Raw genomic sequence first — 20,817 nt, 5'->3', positions numbered from 1 at the left:
AGCACTAGTTCAGCTCCAAAAGCAGGCATGGTGATTATAAGCTTGTAACCCTTGGCTGCTGCGATGAATGCCAACCCAATGCTAGTGTTGCCGCTAGTGGGCTCGATCAAGACACTCTTCAATGTTCACAAAAACACAAAGGTTGCACATGTTACACACACACAAAAGCAATAAAATCAAGTCAGTTCAAACCCATATTTAGATCAATTACTAGCATCTATTAGCTATGAAATTTCATGACAGAAGACTCACCTCTGACATTATAAGCCATGGTACCACGCCCAAGCCTATAGAAAATGACCTATATACACCTGATTTTGACACAAATAAACACACACAAAAAAGAGGGGATGAAAACCAATAACCATAGATAAGCTAAACATTAGATTCCAGATAAAGTGTATGAAATTTTTCTTCTTTTTGTTTTTTTTTGTTGTTGTTTTTCTTTTTTCTTTTTTAGGTTTCACGTAATCTTACCAATATGCCAGCAAGGTCTAGTATTGGGGCAATGTCTCTTGATGAGTCATGAACCTATAAAGAGAAAGTACCGTTTTCCTAAAATGCATTTCAAGTAGTCAGGTGCAATCACATTGAAGATTTTTTATGTGCCACTGCACCTGAGCGCGTGCCCACCATCTACTATTGGCCACAGCTCACAAGCTGCATTGGAAAGATAGTGGGTGCTTAGGTGTAGCAGCACATTAAAAATGTGCAAGCTGATTGCACCTAATATGGCCTAGCTATTCAGCTAACACGAGAAGGCCACTTAAGATGGAACGAACTCAGAGGCCTAGCATGTAATCGTGTACACCAAGGCCTCACACAGACCCAACTGGGTCAACTATCTAGAACTCAATTGCTTGCCAGACTTAGGGCAAGGATCATGAGTCATGACTCACCTCACCTTGTGGTACATTCAAGCACTCATTCCATATATACAGAGTAAAAAAAAAAGAGCCATGTCGGACTCTCAAGACTTGGGGTTGGGGTTTCATACTTTTGGGGTGATTGGGCACCGCATTGCAGGTGTAGTCAAGGACCCGAATCAACCTGAGGTTCTGGAGTTTTCCCGACTGAACTTCAAAGGCGATTGATGTTGTGAGCATCACCTTCATCTTCATCTTCATCTTCATCATCCCATCGTTCACCATAAATCTGCAAATGCACATCAATCATCACATAATCTGAAGAGAGACGATGAATATGAAACAAGAGGATATCCTCATAAACTGGGAACCCCAAAAAAACAAGACAACATCACATAGTATGAATCCGTAAGAGGGGAATGGAGACACTTACGTGAATCAGGTGGTGTTGTTTCCAATAGGCTTGAGATCGATGACCCAGTTGGGGTTTCATACTTTTAGGGGTGATTGGGAACGCCTCGTTCCATCTTAAGTGGCCTTCTTGGGGTTGTCGTCGTCGTTGTCGCCGTCGCGGATGACGACGGAGTCAACCTGGGAGAGGAGGGAGGCGAAGCGCCCTAAGCATAACAAGAGAGAGACGGAGGGAGGGAGAATTTAGCGCCCTAATTTGGTAGCTTTAAACGAAAATTAGCGACGGATTTAGCGAGGGAAATATTTCGTCGCAAATTCGTTGCTAATTAGCGAAAGATTTTCGACAGAATATTTTTCTCGCTAATTTCGTCGCTAAGTTGCTATAGTTTTTGTGACAAAAGTTTTTTGTCATCAATCTGTCGGTAATTAGCGACAGATTTGTGATGAAATTTGTTCCATCGTTAATTTTGAAAATATTTGAAAGATTGGTGACATATAATGTTCTCTCACTAATTCTGTCGCTAATTTGCGATGAAAAAAATATGTCGCAAATGTCCATCGTTAATCAGGTTTTTCCTTGTAGTGAATCTCAATATGACTCTCATCCACTGTCAAATCCTCCTGCACTTCAACTACCTCATGTTAAATAATGTGAGACGGATTGCTAACATACTTTTTCAATATCAAGACATGAAATATATCATTAATTGGTGCAAAATGTTGCAGTAAAGCCACTCGATAAGCTAACATATCTATCTTCCCGAACACCTTGAAAGGTCCAACATATCTAGCTCTCAGCTTGCCCTTCCTCCCAAAATGAAAAATACTTCAAGTGGGAGAAATTTTCATAAAGATGTGATCTCCAACCATGAAAACCATATCTCTATGCCTCTTGTTAGCATAACTTTTCTGCCTATTGTGAGCTATCAATAGCTTCTTACGAATTATCTGCACCTGATCTAAATAATGTTGAATCATCTCTATGACTCTAGGGCTCTCTTACCAACTTCTCTTCAATAGTTTGGGGATCAACAAAGCCTCATATGAGGCTATTTGAATACTTGTATGATAGTTGTTACATATAGAAACTTCCAGCTTAACATGCTTATCCCACTTTCTTGGCCACTCCAAAACATAGGCATGAAGCATATCCTTCAAGGTCTAGATAGTCCTCTCTGACTAACCATCTATGAAATGATGAAAAACAGTATTGAACTTCAACTTTATACCAACCACACTCTGCAACTACTTCCAAAATTGTGAAGTGAAACGAGTATCATGTTTTGATATAATGGATCAAGGAACACTATGAAGAAGAACGATCTCATCGACATACAAATATGTCACTCTCTCTCTAAAGATTTGCTCCTATTGATTGACAAGAAATGAGTTGACTTCGTCAGCCTATCCACAATCACCTAAATCATGTTGTTATTTCTACAAGTTTTTAGCAGACCAATGACAAAATTCATAGTGATATCATCCCAATTTCACTCTAGGATTTCCAATGATTGTAGAAGACCTCCTGGTCTCTAATGATTTATCTTCACCTGTTATCAGGTGAGACATCTCGCAACAAAATCAACTACTTCCTTCTTCATATTGTTTTGCCAAAAACTTCTCTGAAGATCCTTAAGTATCTTGTACTTTCAAGATAAATAGAGTGCCTCGATCAGTGAACATTTGCTGAAATATCTTCCTTCAAGGTGGAATTGCTAGGAACAAACAATCTTTGCATGAAACGAACAATGTGATCATTGTTGCACAAAAAACAAGAATAAGTCTTGGTGGCCTCTACTACAAACTTGCCATAATCAGGACTCACTTAATGGGAAAGAGTGATCCAGTCAAGAATCTCTAGCTTATCGACAAGATTCGAGCATAAAATATGGCCCAAACTCTCCACGAATGACTGTCAATTGATAAAACTTTTCAAAAGATCTCAATCCTGCCTAATTAGGCATGAAATCGAAGCGTTCATACTCAACGCATCTGCAACCACATTGGTCTTTCATGTATGGTATGATATAGAGAAATCACAATCTTGCAGAAACTATAACCATCTCATCTACCTCAAATTCAGCTCATTCTACAAAAAGATGTACTTGGGACTCTTATAGTTAAAGAAAACATCAAAAGTCTCGCGTACATATAATGCTTCGACATCTTTAATAAAAAAACAACTTCAGCTAACTCCAGATCATGCATCAGGTAATTACTCTATTGTCTTGAGACATAAGTGATTGCCCTACCATGTTGCATCGACACACAACCCCAACCAACAATCGAGTCTGAAGTTAGCTTCTCCTTGAGAATCCTAAAGTACTCATTACACTGTAGAGTCGACATATACTTGGCTCTCTTTCTTAACAGTTTCGTTATAGGGGTCGTTATTCGGCTGAAGTCCTTAATGAATTATCTATAGTAGCCCGCTAGAAATAACATGGCCCAAAAATATCATGTGATTAAGCCAAAACTCTCACTTTGAGAACTTAGCATAAAGTTTGTGTTCTCACAGTATCTCTAACACAACATGAAGATGAGTTTTGTGCTACTCATCATCAGAATACATCAATATATGAAGATGAGTTTTGTGCTACTCATCATCAGAATACATCAATATATCGCCAATGAACATTCTCACAAATTGATCTAGGTATTCATAAAAAACACGATTGATTATATTCATGAAAATTGCTGGAGCATTAGTCAATCAAAATGACATGACTAAGAACTCATGATGTCCATATCAAGTACGAAATGCTGTCTTCGGCACATCCTCTGCCTTGATCCTCAACTAGTGATATTCTTTCCTCAAATTTATCTTGGAGAACACCTTAGCAATCTTGAGCTGGTCGAACAAATCCTCTATCCTCAATAATGGGTACTTGTTCTTAATCGTCACCAATAGTTCATTGTTTTTTACGGGTAGAATGAAATTGGAAGAAGCTCAAGTGAAACCCAGATTTAACGGTAAGTCTTCTTCAACCTAGGGAGAATGATGCAGTAGCAAAGCAATACAAACCAAGTCTATCATGGTCCCTTCAAATCTATCTTAGATTTTGGGTTGTTTATCATTTCGATCTTTTGTATTTTGATATTTTGATTTTAGTATTCATATATGAGATCATTATACTTGATCCATAACTTTAGGATAGGTTTGATCTATTTAGAAAGTTATCAGGTTTGGTAGTTTGTTTTGTTTTGGATTAGGAAGCCTTAATCTATAAGTAAAAGATAGATCTAGGATTAAAGTAGCAGTTGAGTTGAAATCCAAAATTGTTATTTTCCAGTTCATTTTGATAATTTCTTGTTTTCGATTAATATCTTGCACTTTCCCGTTATTATTTGCAATTTCTTTGAATTTTCAAATGGTCATAGTTATTTTATAGTTGGGTTAGATTTTCTTCGCAGTCTCGAAGATTCGAGATTGCATCATTAGCTATGCTAAATGAACTGAGCTGGTCACATATTGGACTTGGAGTTGGCATGAAGAATGGGTGTTTGGCTCGTAGCTCACCTAGATAAAAATATATACATAAATTAAAATAGCATGTTTGATCAGCCGTTGGATGCTATGCATGCATGTAAACCTGAGGTCATGCGTTCAATTCTTATTGTGGAACCTACAAAAATGTTGGTTTTTTTTTCGAAAACAGCCAGCTCGAACACTGCTCTTCCAGCTCGGGCTTATATGAGCCCTAGTTCGCTCAGCTTACCTGAGCCAGACAAGCCGAGCATGAACAAGGTTTGAATGTGAGTGGGCCTAGCCCGAACGCTAATTGTTTAGTTTGTTTGGTTCATTTACCAACCCCAATTACAGAACTAGTATGTAGGTCCACCCCAAAATTGTGTGAGATTGGTTCCTAAGTGATTTTAAGTCAATTTTTTTTTTCCTGTGTAGGTTTTCTACCAGTGCGTTACAGCTAATGAAACGATATCTAACTTGACCAATTCGACCGGTCTCCTTTCAATCCCACCCAACCTTTGGTACGATCAATAGCGACTTTAATCTCTCCAGTACTTAAATCCAAAAATAATAATAATCTTTATCAAAAAAATCTCGTATAACTATTTCAACAGGGAAAGAGCAGAAATTATGATAATTTGTCTTGATAAAATTTAAAAAATGTATTGTCCATGATTAAATAGTTGGCATCATTAATCAATGTACAACGCATGAAAACCATTTCTTGCTTTTAGGGAGGGTTTGGAAGAGAGAAAAACTCTCATAGAATTTTTGATATAAGAAGTTTTTCAAAAGAAAGCTTTTTTGCTTGTTTGTTTAGCATGAGAAAAACAGAGTAGGAAAATGTAAAAAATTGAAAGAGAGAGAAGAGGGTGGTGGTGGTGATGGTGGTGGGTGGCAAGGCCGGCTGGCCTCTTTGATATTTCAGGCCATAGCCTAGGGCCTCAAAGGAAAATATATATATATATATATCTTTCAAATGCTGAGGGCCTCCAATAAAACATGACACGTGCATGTGCCTCAGGGCCTTCAATTGGAATGGCAGTGACAAAACGGGTCCCGCCCCACCTCACCGCTTTTGGAACCGGGATGGAGGTTAAAATCAAAACTCTTTCGAGGATGGAGGTTAAAATCAAAACCCGTGTGGGGATGAAGGTGGGGATGGACTTACCCTTTCCCCCGTCCCGCCTTTCCCTACTTTGCCCTGTCTTGGATCTCCGTTAGTAAACCTTCCTCTCCGTTAGGGATCGCAGTGGACCGAGGGAAAAAGGGGCCCTGCCCCACCTTGCGGGAACGGAGGACATGAACAGAGATGGAGGGCAGAATTTTGAGACGGGATGGGGGTGTAGGCCTTGTACCCTGACTCGGTCCACTGTCATCCCTAGCCTCCAATGAAATATTCATAAGGCCTCAACTTCTCTTGAGCAGCCCTTGGTGGTGAGATGGATGATGGTGGGTGGTGGAGGGTGTAATGATAAATCTTCTCTTGGTATGATACATTCCTCTAACTCCTCATGGAGGAATGTTTCCAATCAAAAAGTGTATTTTTTAGAAAAACTCTCTCAGAACAGTCGGAAAACCTGTATGGATTTTCTATTTTGCATCAGTTTTCCTACATCTTTCTCACGTCCAAACGTGCCATTAGTGATTCATAAAACTCTCCCCAAGTGTATTGAAAAGTCATTGGCCTGAATGATACAGAAGAGGAAAAGTGAAAAAAAAAATTGAAAAAAAAAAAAGATAATCCGAATCCATTTACTCAGATTCGTTAGAATAAAGGGTATCCAATTAACAATGAGTTTCTCATTCAGTTGGGAGTTTTACATCCAAATGCACGTCCAAGTCCAAATCCAACAAATATGTAAAATGCGTATCCAATTAGTGTCACCTTTTAGCATCTGAATCAGACTCCGACTCCCAATCCGATTTTAGGTCAGCTACAGGTTTCATATTGGCCATGTAAAAAAGTCGACTGAGTGAGTTTTTTCTGAACAAACCAGAAGGATGTGAAGCACATCTGAACATACGAAATTATCTTTTGTTTATGGGTTTGTGGGTATGGGCCCATAAATCATTTTCATTATTTTTTCCCGTGTTACCTCTTCACGTAATCCAAGATAATTTTCTAATAGCTTACACTACCTAATCTAGAGTTAATGATTGTATAAAAACCCGTTGACTGTGATAAGTCTATGTCCAGGGATATAAAGGGGTCGGGTTCGGTTCAGATCTAAGCATCACTGAAATGGACTCAATCGGGTTTCTACATAGTTGGATTAGAGTCGGATATGGATTCAAATGGGATAACTTAAAACCAAATCCAAATCCGACTAGCCTAAACAGCTAATTCTATCCTATATTTACATGTATTCAGATTTGGAACTATGTCAGATTTGTATTTTGTTTAGATTTAGATTGAGATGTAATACATTATACCAGATCTAGATTCCATTATTAATTGGATATGGCTCCTGCTACCAAATCCGACTAAACAGGTTCTGATTTGGTCAAATATTTCGGTCGAATCAAAACAGTTTACATCTCTAGTCTATGTGCACCATGATTTTAAGATTTTATTTAGAAAACTTCTATAGAGGATTCTTGATGATAACACCATTATAGAGCTTCTAACCTTTTGCAATATTGTTGTATATAATAGGTGACTGTGTTGAATTAAAGTTTAAATGTGTTTGAATTGATGATTGAATTTTATATATAACAGGTGGCACTTTGTTGAAATAAGGTTTAAAATATATTTAAATTGAATATTGAATTATGTATATAACTAGTGATACTTTGTTGAATTGAAGTTTGAAATGTGTTTGAATTGAAGATTGAATTGTATATATAACAGGTGACGTAAAAGTTTAAAATAAAGATTGAATTGTATATATAATAGGTGACTATGTTAAAATAAAGTTTTAATTTTATATAATAGCAAAATTCCCAGTTTGCAATGAAGTTTGAAGTGTTTTTTAATTGAAGATTGAATTATGTAATAACAGAGAAATTTTAGTTTGAAATGAAGTTTGAAATATGTTTGAATTGAAGATTGAATTGTGCGGATTTGTGTTGCAAATTCTCATGTATACATGCAAGTTTCCTTCAAAATACGTGAATATTCTCCTTATGTATGAAATTTCACAAAAAGATGGAAAATTTGCATGTATATAGAACATATCGCATGTATACAAAACATGCAAATTTTTTCAACTAAATATGAAAATTTTCTATGCAAATTTGCATGTAAGCGAATTTTCTCCTGTGTTAGATTTAAATGAGTACACATACAAACATAATAAATAAACAACCAAAGAATATCTGATATACTCATTTCACTGACTAACAATGTTTCATCTACGAAGAAAAATACTTGATTATATTTTCTTTGTTGTATACCTTCCCCATTTTCATCACCAATTGAAATTCAATATCAACAGGTGCATTTAAGTATCATTGGTTGTATACACACATATCTCGAAACGTTAATAATTATACCTCTACTACCTCAATTATGTCTTTCTTTGGTGGTGGAGATGGGGGTGGTGTTGGGACTGGTGACCTGAGATTGCAGTCCTTTTTTATGCCACGTCTATACATAGTATCTTTCTCGAGATACTTAAGATATACACAATATACATAAGACATTGGAGCAGTTCATTGAAAAACACTATATAGATTACAAAAAAATAATTTATTAAAAACCACTAGCTAAATAATTTTCCAAAGTATGAGAAGTTGAAAGATAAGGAATGGTTAGCATGGTAAAAATCTGAAAGAATATGGGAGTAAAAGGAAAGTCATCGTAGAAACAACTCGAATGAATGCCTACTATTGAGTATTACAAGCTTTGGAAGAAAGGGATCTAAGAGGAGAGTTGTCTATAGACCTGTTACATACTTTGTGCAGTTTTGATAGTATTAACATTACCTATAATTGTAAAGTTCACTTTTTTGGTTAAAAACATAGCATAGTTAGCAAGAGAAGGAATTACCAAGATTTGGAAAGATCAACACCCCCCCACACACAAGACTGGCACCCATTGACAGAGAAGAGTGATTTTTTGTTTATAAATCATAAGTATTGGATCAACTAACATGTAGGGGTCTGACTAACCCCAGTTTGACTATAAAAAAATAACAAATATAAATATCTATGCAAAAAAACCTTAAACATAGTAAACCCTCCAAATATTAAATAAAATATAGGGTTACATAAATAAAACATCCACAATAGGAAAACATACATAATACATCCACAACAAAACCCAAACAAAAATGCTAAAAGGCTATTAATTGCTCATATCTATATAAAAAGAAAAGTTAGGAAACAATGATAATTGCCAGAATGGAGTAAAAAAACAAATCGAAAAAATCAATAAGCATCAGAATGGAGCAAAATTACTTTCACAAGAATCACCGCAATGGCACAAAGAAAAGGGTTAGGGTTCTAGAGGGAAAAGTGTTACCTCTCTTTCCATATACAAATAAAAAAAAGAAAAAAAATGAACACAAATGCCTATATATAAGTAAATCTGCACGCTAAAATGATATTTTGCATCAGTATAAGTCGATAGCATGTGAAAGTCCATGAATTCTGTAATCTTTTTATGAATTTTGCATCGAAAGACAAACTTTTGCAACCACTAACGTGAAACTCTTGATGAAATTCGCAAGTAGTGAATTTTCGTAACCAATGTCATGATATTAATACTATTTGTGTGAAATTCATGATTTTTACAAAAATATTGTGCAAACTTCATTTTTAGTGAGATTTAACAAGACAAGCAAGTGTTGCAATGTAACACACAAAAATCAAAAGACATTTGCACATGCTAAGGATAAGAAAGTCCTAAAAAAGTCAGAAACCTAGAAAATTGAACATCGAGTGGGTTTCAAAATTTGTGGGGCATTTGGGGAAATGCTTCAAATTTATGGTACTATCATTTTTCATTTTTTATTTATATGATGATATTTTCCCTACAAAAGAAAAACTTTTAATTGATTGTGAAATTTTCCTTGAGTAATGAGATTTTCCGAGGGCTAATCTTGTCAGGTTGATCCAAAATATCCATTAGGTCGAATGTGATGGGTCGATCAAGAACAGTTTATCCATCCACTACAACAGAGCAGTAGATTAGCGACGACCACCTTCCGTCGCTAATCCGTCGCTAACCATGTTAGCGACGGATTAGCGACAACGCGGCGACAGTATGCTTACGTCGCGAATATTTCGACGCTAACTGGCGACGGAATAATTCCGTCGCCAAGTCCGTCGCTAATTGCGACGGAATAACGAGCGCTATATTCCGTCGCCAATCCGCCGGTACTAAACGGCGACCACGACGTGGCGACGGATTTAATTCTGTCGCTAAGCCGTCGCTAGATTAATATGAATAGCGACAGAATCATCTGTCGCTAATCCGTCGCAAAAACGAAAAAAAATCAAAAAAAAATTATTTAAAAATTAATTACGGAGAACTGTACAATTTATATTTCCTGTACAATTTATATTTCCTGTAAATAAAAAACAAACCCCACAAAAAAATTCATATAACAAGTATCTATAATAATTAATCGTTCCACCTTAAAACTAAGAAGTTTAATTATTTACAATTCAACAATTACAATTAGGAAAAATAAAAAAAATAGAACTTCTTCAACACAGTCCTCTAATCATCGTCAAGATTTTGTGCGTCTTCTTGTTCATTGTCTTTATCTGTCCCTTCAGCTCCACTACCCTGATTATCGCTAGCAGCCTACACAAGAAAAGAACAGTCAGTATTGATAAACAAAATATAATGAAATAAATTACACACTATATGTGATTCTATCATGTGCTCATGTGTGATCTAAGGCAATAAAAAAACTCTATATGTGATTCTATCATGCTCATATGTGTGCTAAGGCAGTCAAAAAATTGAATATGTGATTATAGCATGTTCATATGTGTTCTAAGGCATATAAAAAAACTCTATATGTGATTCTACCATGCTCAGATGTGCTTTAAGGCAAGCAAAAAACTATATATGTGATTCGATCATGCTCGTATGTGTGCTAAGGCAGTAAAAAAATTGAATATGTGAATATAGCATGCTCATATGTGCTCTAAGGCAGGCAAAGCCAAAAATTTTATATGTGATTCTATCATAAATGATATATAACATGTTCATATGTGTTCTAAGGCAGTTAAAAAACTCTATATGTTATTATAGCATGTTCATATGTGTGCTAAGGCAGTCAAAAAACAGAATATGTGATTATAATATGCTCATATGTGTTCTTAGGCAGTAAAAAAACTGAATATGTGATTATAGCATGCTTATGTGTTCTAATGCAATCAAAAAAACTTTATATGTGATTCTATCATGCTCATATGTGCTCTAAGACAGACAAAAAGTTAAATATATATATATGTGATTCTATCATGCTCATATGTGTGCTAAGGCAGTAAAAAATTGAATATGTGATTATAGCATGTTCATATGTGTTCTAAGGCATCTAGAAAAACTCTATATGTGATTCTACCATGCTCAGATGTGCTTTAAGATAGTCAAAAAAACTATATATGTGATTATACCTGAGAGGGACCTGGAATCGAAGATCCCCTATCCTGAACAGCGGCCTTGATCTCATTTCGGAGAAAGGGGGCGACGGTGTATTGGAAGTAGTTATTCAGTGATTCATTAATGATCTCGCGTACATCATCACCGGAAAGAATAGTCGGCTGCTTGGAGCTTATGTCGGCGCAAGAAGTTGGTGAGCCGTAACTGGAAGAACCAATAACTGGTGAAGTGTTCATATTACTCCCAAACCCGAACACGCGACCTTTTTTGGGTTCACCTGCTGCAGTCACCCATGCTGTAGGATCAAATGATGGATGCTGAGTAGCGTCTTCACCATATCGCTCTACCATTTGTTGCTCATATGCCTCCTACAAAATAATGTTTAAAGTATTCATTAATAATTAATGATAACATTATGATGACTTGCATATATATTGCAATGATTATTAATAGAATTAATACATACCGTTGTCGTTCTCGCCTTCTCTGATACGAAGACTCCCGTGGTCTTCCGTTTATGTGTTTCTACAAACACATCCTTATATGGTACACTGCCTCCTTTTTCTGCTTCCTGCGAAGTTAAATGACAAAAGATTTAGTACACAAATTTGCAACTATACTTATAAAATTAATATTATATATTGATGAGTTACCATTTTCTTTAGGTGACTCCCAAATGTCTTAGATCCACCTGTGTGTAGATGGGCTTCGGGCATCTTCGATCGATTTTGTGAAGCCTTCGCAGAGCGATTTTTAAATGCATCTCCCGCCCACATATCGCACATTTCATCCCAGTAATCTCTCCTGATAGTAATAGGACCATGGCCCTTCCATAGTAATGGATCATCTACTACGCCAGATGCTTTTTTTGCTGCAGTCTTCATAGTGTGCAGCATGTCTGCAAATCGATTGGCAGCCACCTTCTGCCACACCTTCCTTGCATCATTTTCTTCCACCGTAGTTGCAAAGCGATTCGAAGCCTACAAATATTTTCAGAAAGTTAGTAGACATTGCTTAAATAAATTAAATATGAAACACATTAACTATGAGGAACAACTGTATACCATGAATGAGGACCACAATCTGTCTAATACCTCCTTTGGGTACTCTTTCCATTGAGCAACTGGTCCTGGTAGATGTTGAAGAAGTGAATTCCTAATCTCCCGTACTACTTCTTGTGGCTCAAACCTCGTGCTGCACATGAATTGTTACACAGTAAATATCAATATAAAATATTTAAAAGATATGCAATAATTGAAAACAAAATACTTACGGTCGATTATCGATATACACTATTCGAATGAGTCTTCTTGTGCCAGCCTGTGAAGACCCTGTTTCCTGTGTTGGCTGTTGACTTGTGCGATCAACTGGTGTAGGTGGGTCGTATACAGGCGCAACATCATCTGTAAAAAAATACACACCAAGTTCTCAGAATGTGCATTTGAACTAATCAAGCATCTAATTAGTTATATGATATACCTATCACAGGAGCCCGTGAAGATGAAGGTTGAGCCTGGCTACTACTGGATGAGCGACCACTATAACCTCCACGAACCATATTCTAACAAATAACATATGTCATACAATACATTCAAATAATTCACATCAAGTATTACAATGCATTCAAGTCATTCACATCAAGCATTGCAATGCATTCAAATAATTCAAATCATTGACATCAAGTATTGCACTAATTCAAATCATTCGTTAATTGCATAAATTATAATACATTCAGATAAATTACAATGCATTCGAATCATTCGTATCAAGTATTACAATACATTGAAATAAAATTTTTAATCATTCACACCAAGTATTGCAATACAACTCACATCAAGTATTACAATGCATTTAAATAGAGGTTTGTAGTATAAGATTTTTTTCACTAGCTTGAGAATTCTTCCTCGTCACTAGTTTGACTTTCTTCTTCTTCTTCTTCTTCTTCTTCTTCTTCTTCTTCTTCATTGTTTGCCCATCCACTTGGTACATCATTTGGATCACATTCCTCTATGAATGTTTCATCAGCTAATGGAGATATGACATGCATATCATGCGCAACATCGTGACCATAAGCGAAGTCACAGACATCATCTGATTGATAGTAATCACTGTCTTCAGCTAACTCATCTTCTTGTAACTGATCATACTCGGGGTATAGTTTGGATTTCACCTTGCAAACTGCCCACCATTCATTTCTATCTGACTTTTTTATACTCGGATATGAAGTATAATAAACTTGTTGAGCTTGCGAGGCTAATATGAATGGTTCATATGTTCCAAACCTGGATTTATGATTCACCTCCACAATGCCTGAAGCTTTGTCGAGTCTTGTTGCAGTTGGATCAAACCAATGACACTTGAATACCGTAACCCTGTTATTCATGCCTAAGTAAGTCAACTCCATTATTTCCTCTATAACACCGTAGTAATCATGTTCATTTTCACCGTAGCTGCTACCCTTGACACACACGTCACTATTTATCATTGATTTGTTTATACCGTAGTCTTTTGTATGGAATCGATAACCATTTACGATATACCCGTTGTAGCATTGCACAACTTTGGTCGGACCATTTTCTAAATCACATATTCCTTGATCTTTAACATCACCATGGCGAACCTACGCACAGACATAAACAATTATTGTGATCACGATCAATTAAGTAACTTAGTGTTGTTTATAAGTACAAAATTTATGTTAGCTTCTTTACCAACTATTTCAACCACTCCACAAACTTAGTTTTACGTTCTTTTTGTACTTCTGCATTAGTGAGATGTGAAACTTTGCTTTGCAACTCCAGATCAAATCGTCTGCAAACCACAAATACTTATATTACCGAGTCATGTATCCACATATAGAACATAAAAGGATTTATAATTGAGTTGCATATACATATACTTACTCGATGTATGGGTCGATCGCTGAACAATTAAAAAGAATATAGATGTGTGCTGCATCTTGCTCTCGATCTGTCAATAGCCTTGATCGGCAACTACCAAATGCATGCCCAAGTCGTTGAAATATCGACAGCTTGTCAGCTACAGTTACTTGTTCTCCATCATCGTTACGGGGCGGGCATGTGTAACGTGTTGAAATATGAGGTTCGAAGTACATAGATGAGAAATTTGAAATCTCTTCTAAAGTGTACGCCTCACAAATAGAGCCTTCTACTCTTGCTTTATTACGAACCTTTTTTTTTAGGTCGAACATGCATCTGACAAGAATATACATTTCAAATTTTAAATATCTGTCATTAAAGAGACAAATATAAAAAAACATATACCTTTCAAATGGGTACATCCATCGATATTGCACAGGGCCACCAACCCTTAGTTCATATGGCAAATGTATGATCAAATGTTCCATAACATCGAAAAATGCTGGCGTAAATATCTTTTCTAACAGACAAACAGTGGTGATGACAGAGTCCTCGAGATTCTTTACATCTGATACAATGACCTCCGATGCGCACAATGTTCTGAAAAATCCGCTCAACTCAGACAATACCCCCCATATAGGTTTGTCTAACATATCATGAAATGCTAGGGGTATCAATCGTTGCATAAAGATATGACAATCATGGCTCTTCAACCCATATAACTGTCCATCGTCAATCTTCACAGCCCGAGCAATGTTAGAGACATATCATCTGGAAATCTCAGTTGTCTCAACCATTGACATACATGTTTTATTTGATCAGGTCCGAGCACGTACTTCGCCTTTGGTTTCAGTACTTTGCCATTATACTCTTTGAGTTCCAATTCTGGTCTTTTACATATTAATTTTAAATCCATACGGGCCTTCGGATTATCCTTCGTTTTTCCTTTAATATTCATTACTGTATTGAACACATTATCAAACACATTTTTCTCTACATGCATCACATCCAAATTATGTCGTATCAATAGGGTCGGCCAATACGGTAGTTCCCCAAAAATAGATTTTTTCGTCCAATTGTGTTCCTTCCCAAATCCACGGAAGGGTGTAGGACTGCGGGCATCTGTTAATACATCTGGAAAGTATCGCAATCTTCTTAAAATCTCTATGCCAGACAATCTTGAGGATGGACCTTCCATTTCAGTTGTGCCTGCTGTAAATGCATTCTTTTGACGTCGGAACGGATGATCGCTGGGTAGAAATCGACGATGGCAATCAAACCAGCAAGGCTTCCTTCCATGCCTCAATCTAAAAGCTTTGGAATCCTCCATGCAGTACGGACAAGCCAACCTCCCATGTGTGCTCCAACCAGATAACATACCATATGCAGGGAAGTCACTGATTGTCCATAGAACAGCGGCCTTCATGTTGAAATTTTGTTTTTTGTGGGCATCATACGTGGTAACACCGTCATCCCACAGTACTTTTAATTCATCAATCAATGGCCTTAGATATACATCAAGATTTTGGCCAGGTGAGGTCGGACCAGGGATCAACAGAGACAAGAAAAGATTTGGACGTTTCATACACAAGCTTGGTGGAAGGTTGTATGGAGTTACAAATACTGGCCAGCATGAGTATGGAGTTGATCTACCCCCAAATGGATTAAATCCATCTGTACATAGACCGAGTCTAACATTTCGCACTTCCATTGCGAAGTTCTGATGAGTACGATCAAAGTGCTTCCAAGCTTCAGCGTCAACAGGATGCGTGATCTTGTTTTCATCGTGTTGAACTTTATTTGCATGCCATCTCATGTGTTTAGCTGTCTTTGAAGACATATACAATCGCTGCAATCTAGGAGTGATAGGAAAGTAGCGGAGCGACTTGTATGAAACTTCCTTTGATCTCGTGCTACCATTGCCTCTTGTCTTTGGCTTGAACCGAGGATGCCCACATGACGGGCATGATATGTCGTTTTCCTGCTCCTTGAAATACAACATGCAGTGATTTGGACAAGCATCAATCTTTTTGTAACCCATACCTAGAGCGTTGACCATAACTTTCGCACGATAGAAATTTTGTGGCAATTTCTCATCTTTAGGCAACATACTCTTCACAATCATGCACAAACGGTCAAAACATGATTGACTCAAATTATACTCGGACTTCAAATTCATTAGTTGAAGAACTGCAGACAAGATAGTGTGACTCTCACAACCGTTCCAAAGTGGCTCATCAGCATCTTTAAGTAAATCATAAAATCTACTAGCTGCATCGTTTGGTGATTCTTCATCTACGGCAGTTCTTACATCACTAGAACTCATAGCAGAACCCAGTTCTGTTCCTGCAGCATCAAATATCAAATCCGTATATGGATTATCGTGCACCACATTCACCCGTGCATCAAAATCGTTTCTAAATTCTTCTCCATGAAACGTCCAGTTCTGATAATCACTCACAAAACCCTTCCTGTATAGGTGATGTCTAACGCCATGAGGTTCTACAAATCGATTATTCTTACAAATCTTGCAGGGACACCTAATCCGACCTGTGAGATCTACCGTACTGACACTCGCCGTTGCAAATTCAATAAAACTATCGACACCATCCATATATTCATGCGATAACTCATTGTCCACTATCCTACGGTACATCCATTCACGGTTTGCAGTCATTCTGTCGTATGATGTTACGAATAGTATCCTAACGAATTAAGAGAAAAACAATCAGAATGCTACAATGAAGAAAATATCAAATTTATCATGCAATATACTATGTCAAACAATAACAAGAATTTTGATGCATGCATTGATAACTTAATATTTTCATGTGCAAACTATTAATGACATGATACAATCATTTGAAGCATGCTTTTATTATAAAATTTCACATGGAAGTCAAAATCAAATTGAAAGTAACTACATGCAAGCATGGATACAATTACATCAAACATTGCAATACATCATAATCATTCATATCAAATAAATGACAAACATGTACCTGCAGCAAACACACTTCAATATCCCACTAACTACTACCACGCATAGCATGGACTCCGTACTCCAAAAATAAGAACACTTCCATATTCATACATTAAAATCATGCTCAGCATGATCTCCGAACTCCAACAAAGCAGTCCTAGATATCAACAACTAAGTGAGTGTGTGAACAATAAAGTGTTACATTCAATAAATTAAATAACATGTGATGCGCTTGCCTCACTTACTCACCACGGGTATTTACCCGATTTGCATTGTTTTTGTCACTTACTTACCACGGGTGGCGGGGCACAAGCGAGTTCCGTTGAGAAATCTGCACAAAAAAACAATTTTTTAAAATGAAGTCACCACGGAAAAAAAACTGTTCTGACAAGGGGTCGACTCCCCTGCTGTTCCGACAGGGGGTCGACCCCCTGCCCGGGTCGACCCCCTACCGGAAAGGCAAGGGGCAAGGGTCCTCTGCCGAAAAATGCAGGGGGTTAACCCCCTTCCGGAAAACGCGGGGGTTAACCCTCTGACGGAAAACGCGGGGGTTAACCCCCTCCGTTTTCCGGAAGGGGGTTAACCCCCTGCCAGAAACGGGAGGGGGTTAACCCCCTGTGAACCGGGAGGGGGTTAACCCCCTGCCGGAAACGGGAGGGGGTTAACCCCCTGTGAACCGGGAGGGGGTTAACCCCCTGCCGGAAATGGCAGGGGGTTAACCCCCTGCGTGAAAATGGGGGTTAACCCCCTGCGTGAACCGGAAGGGGGTTAACCCCCTGCCGAAAACGGCAGGGGGTTAACCCCTTACGTCAAAACGGGGGTTAACCCCCTGCCGGAAACGACAGGGGGTTAACCCCCTGTGTGAACCAGGAGGAGGTTAACCCCCTGCCAGAAACGGCAGGGGGTTAACCCCCTGCGTGAAAATGGGGGTTAACCCCCTGCCGGAAACGGCAGGGGGTTAACCCCCTATGTGAACCGGGAGGGGGTTAACCCTCTGCCAGAAACGGTAGGGGGTTAACCCCCTGTGTGAAAACGGGGGACGGCAGGGGGTTAACCCCCTGTGTGAACCGGGAGGGGGTTAACCCCCTGTGTGAACCGGGAGGGGGTTAACCCCCTGCCGGAAACGGCAGGGGGTTAACCCCTTGCCGGAAACGGGAGGGGGTTAACCCCCTGCGTGAACCGGGAGGGTGTTAACCCCCTGCCGTTTCCGGCAGGGGGTTAACCCCCTGCGTTTTCCGGCAGGGGGTTAACCCCTTGCCGGAAACGGGAGGGGGAGGGCGTTACCTTTCTCCGGGCGGCGAACGGTGGGACCAGCGGACGGTGGGACCGGCGAACGACGGGACCGGCGAACGGCGGGAGCGGGACCGGCGAACGGCGGGAGCGGGACCGGCGCAGGAGCAGCGAAAGAAGAAAAGGAAAACCTGATTGGGATTAGGGTTATTCGAAAGTTAGCGACGGCTTAGCGACGGATTAATTCCGTCGCTAAGCCAACGTAAAATCAAATTCGCGAAAATAGCGACGGATTATATTCTGTCGCCGCATCCGTCGCTAGTTAGCGACGGACTAGTTTCCGTCGCTAACGTCGTCGGTAAATGGTGCGATCGTACCGACAAAACAATCTGTCGCAACATCCGTCGCTAATTAGCGACGGACTATCTTCCGTCGCTACTTTCATAAGATTCAGTGATAATAGCGACGAATATTTGTCGCTCGCCAATCCGTCGCTAACTAGCGACGGAATCTTTCCGTCGCTAACGTCCGTCGCTAACAACCTATTTTCTTGTAGTGATCTTGGTGAAGGGGTTTGGGGTTCGAATCCCACCCAAGGACTAATCTAACTAAATGAATAAAAATAAAGACAAGAATATTTGAAATATGGTATAAAGAAAAAACAGAAACAAAGCCACTTTTTTCCAAGTTAGGTTGTTGCTCTTAATTTGAAAATAGATAAATATTAGCTGCAAGCAGGGAAGCCAACAAATAGTATTAATCACTGTCATCGTACGAGGAAGCAACATCAGATCTACTTAGGGTGTGTTTGGCTGCCGTGGAAATCTTAGGGTTTCCGCCGAAACGCATGCCACGGGCCCCACTGCTGCAACACAAACACTGCCTTCTCCATTTTTCGCAGAAAGAGAGGGCCATTTTCAAAGTCATCTCCCCCTTAATGCAATGGGCAAAATTGGGTGTTTTCCCCTTTCTCCATTAGGCCTGTTAGGAAGCAAAATTCATAGTGGGTTGAATGAGATAGCTGGATGGTTAGGTAGCGCTATCTTAACTGAAAGGTCTCTGTTTCTTATCCGAGTAGTGTATATCTTCGTATTTTTCTATAAAAAAAAAGGGCCCACCTCCAGCTGCAAATCTAAAGATGTTGCTGCAAGGGTCATAAGCTTGTGACACGTGCATACACTCATATTATACTTATCGTATGAATCTCTCGTGGACCATTGATTTGACCTTCTTTTAAAGTAAAGTAAAGGTGACCCTTGGGGTTACCAAAGAACATACCCTCAAAACCTCTGTTTATGTATCAAACATGATAAAGAAATCAAAAAAGAAAAAAAGAAATGTTCATGGAAAAATCCTATAACAATACACAAGTTCCATGATTGGTGGTCTAAAAACAGCATGGATGTTCTCTTCTTCAAGAGATATGGGTAAAGGTAGAGAGAGGAAGGATTACATAATCCCTTCACTTGTACATGAACTGAGCAGCTCTTCCAAGTACTCAACTCCCAAGTCCTCCAACTCCATAACATTCTGAATCCTGACTCCAGGCCTCTTCAACTCACTGGTTTCCTTCTGCTTCCTGCCCTTGTTCCTTTTCCTTATGGAGTGCTTCTCCTTGAGCGCGATCGCTGGCGAACACCCATCTTTACCATAAGTCGTGTCGCGGAGCGAATCCCTAACACGTTCCACCGGGAAATTGAGTATGGCCATGGATCCACGCATTGAGAAAGCAGCTTGATCGTAGGCAAGCGCGGCCGCCTCTGCACTCTCAAAAGTTCCCAGCCACACCCTGATCCCGTTCCTTGTGGAGTCTCTTATCTCAGCAGCATACTTTCCCCACGGACGTCGGCGAACTCCTCTGTAGTACTTCTCTTTAGTCGTTTTGCCTTCTGGACTTGCACCACCTGAGTGATTATTGTTTTCGCCCTCTTCCCTCTTGCTGCAGATCTGTGAGTCCCCTGTTTTCTTGTTGGCTTCAATGAGCACATCAAACAAGAACATCTCATCTGAATCATTCTCGTTGAAAGGCAACACTTCTTGTGATGCAAAGCCCTCCCAAGAGTAGTATGATTCAGGGGAACCATATGAGGGAAGAGCTGAGTTCTGCATGGAGGAATTAAGGGTTGGTGTTGTGGTTTCTTGCACCACCAGGACTGCAAGTGTTGTGGGCTTTGATGATAAAGTGGGGTGGCCTTAAATAACCAATTTTTTTTTATGGTTGGGGATTGGATGTGTCCTGGTGAGCAGGAAAGAAAAGGGTGGGAACAGGGACATGGTAGGCTGGTGAGTGATAATCCCCAAGGTCACCATGCCCCACAACGTGGGTCAATGACCTACGGCCACCAGGTCTCATGACCTCAGCAGGCTTGCGTTTGAATCCCAACGTCATCCAATGAAACGTGGTATTTACTATC

General features: G+C 39.0%; 1 protein-coding gene across 1 annotated transcript; it reads right to left on the bottom strand.

Annotated features, from left to right (window-relative positions):
• Positions 1-19,678: 19,678 nt before the first annotated feature.
• Positions 19,679-20,568, bottom strand: LOC149844954 (ethylene-responsive transcription factor 1B-like). The gene has a single exon (XM_089997398.1). The coding sequence runs from the start codon at positions 20,510-20,512 to the stop codon at positions 19,853-19,855; it is 660 nt and encodes a 219-aa protein (XP_089853524.1). The 5' UTR covers positions 20,513-20,568; the 3' UTR covers positions 19,679-19,852.
• Between the last annotated feature and the right edge of the window lie 249 nt (positions 20,569-20,817).

This window comes from Nuphar pumila, chromosome 2 (genome assembly GCF_984573655.1).
Source record: "Nuphar pumila chromosome 2, dmNupPumi1.hap1.1, whole genome shotgun sequence".
Lineage (NCBI taxonomy): Eukaryota > Viridiplantae > Streptophyta > Magnoliopsida > Nymphaeales > Nymphaeaceae > Nuphar > Nuphar pumila.
Note: the sequence above shows the minus strand (reverse complement) of the source record. Positions and strands in the feature narration are given on the sequence as shown.

Excerpts from the sequence above, each read along its gene's own strand:
- LOC149844954 (XM_089997398.1), bottom strand. The coding sequence starts at position 20,512 with ATGCAGAACTCAGCTCTTCCCTCATATGGTTCCCCTGAATCATACTAC.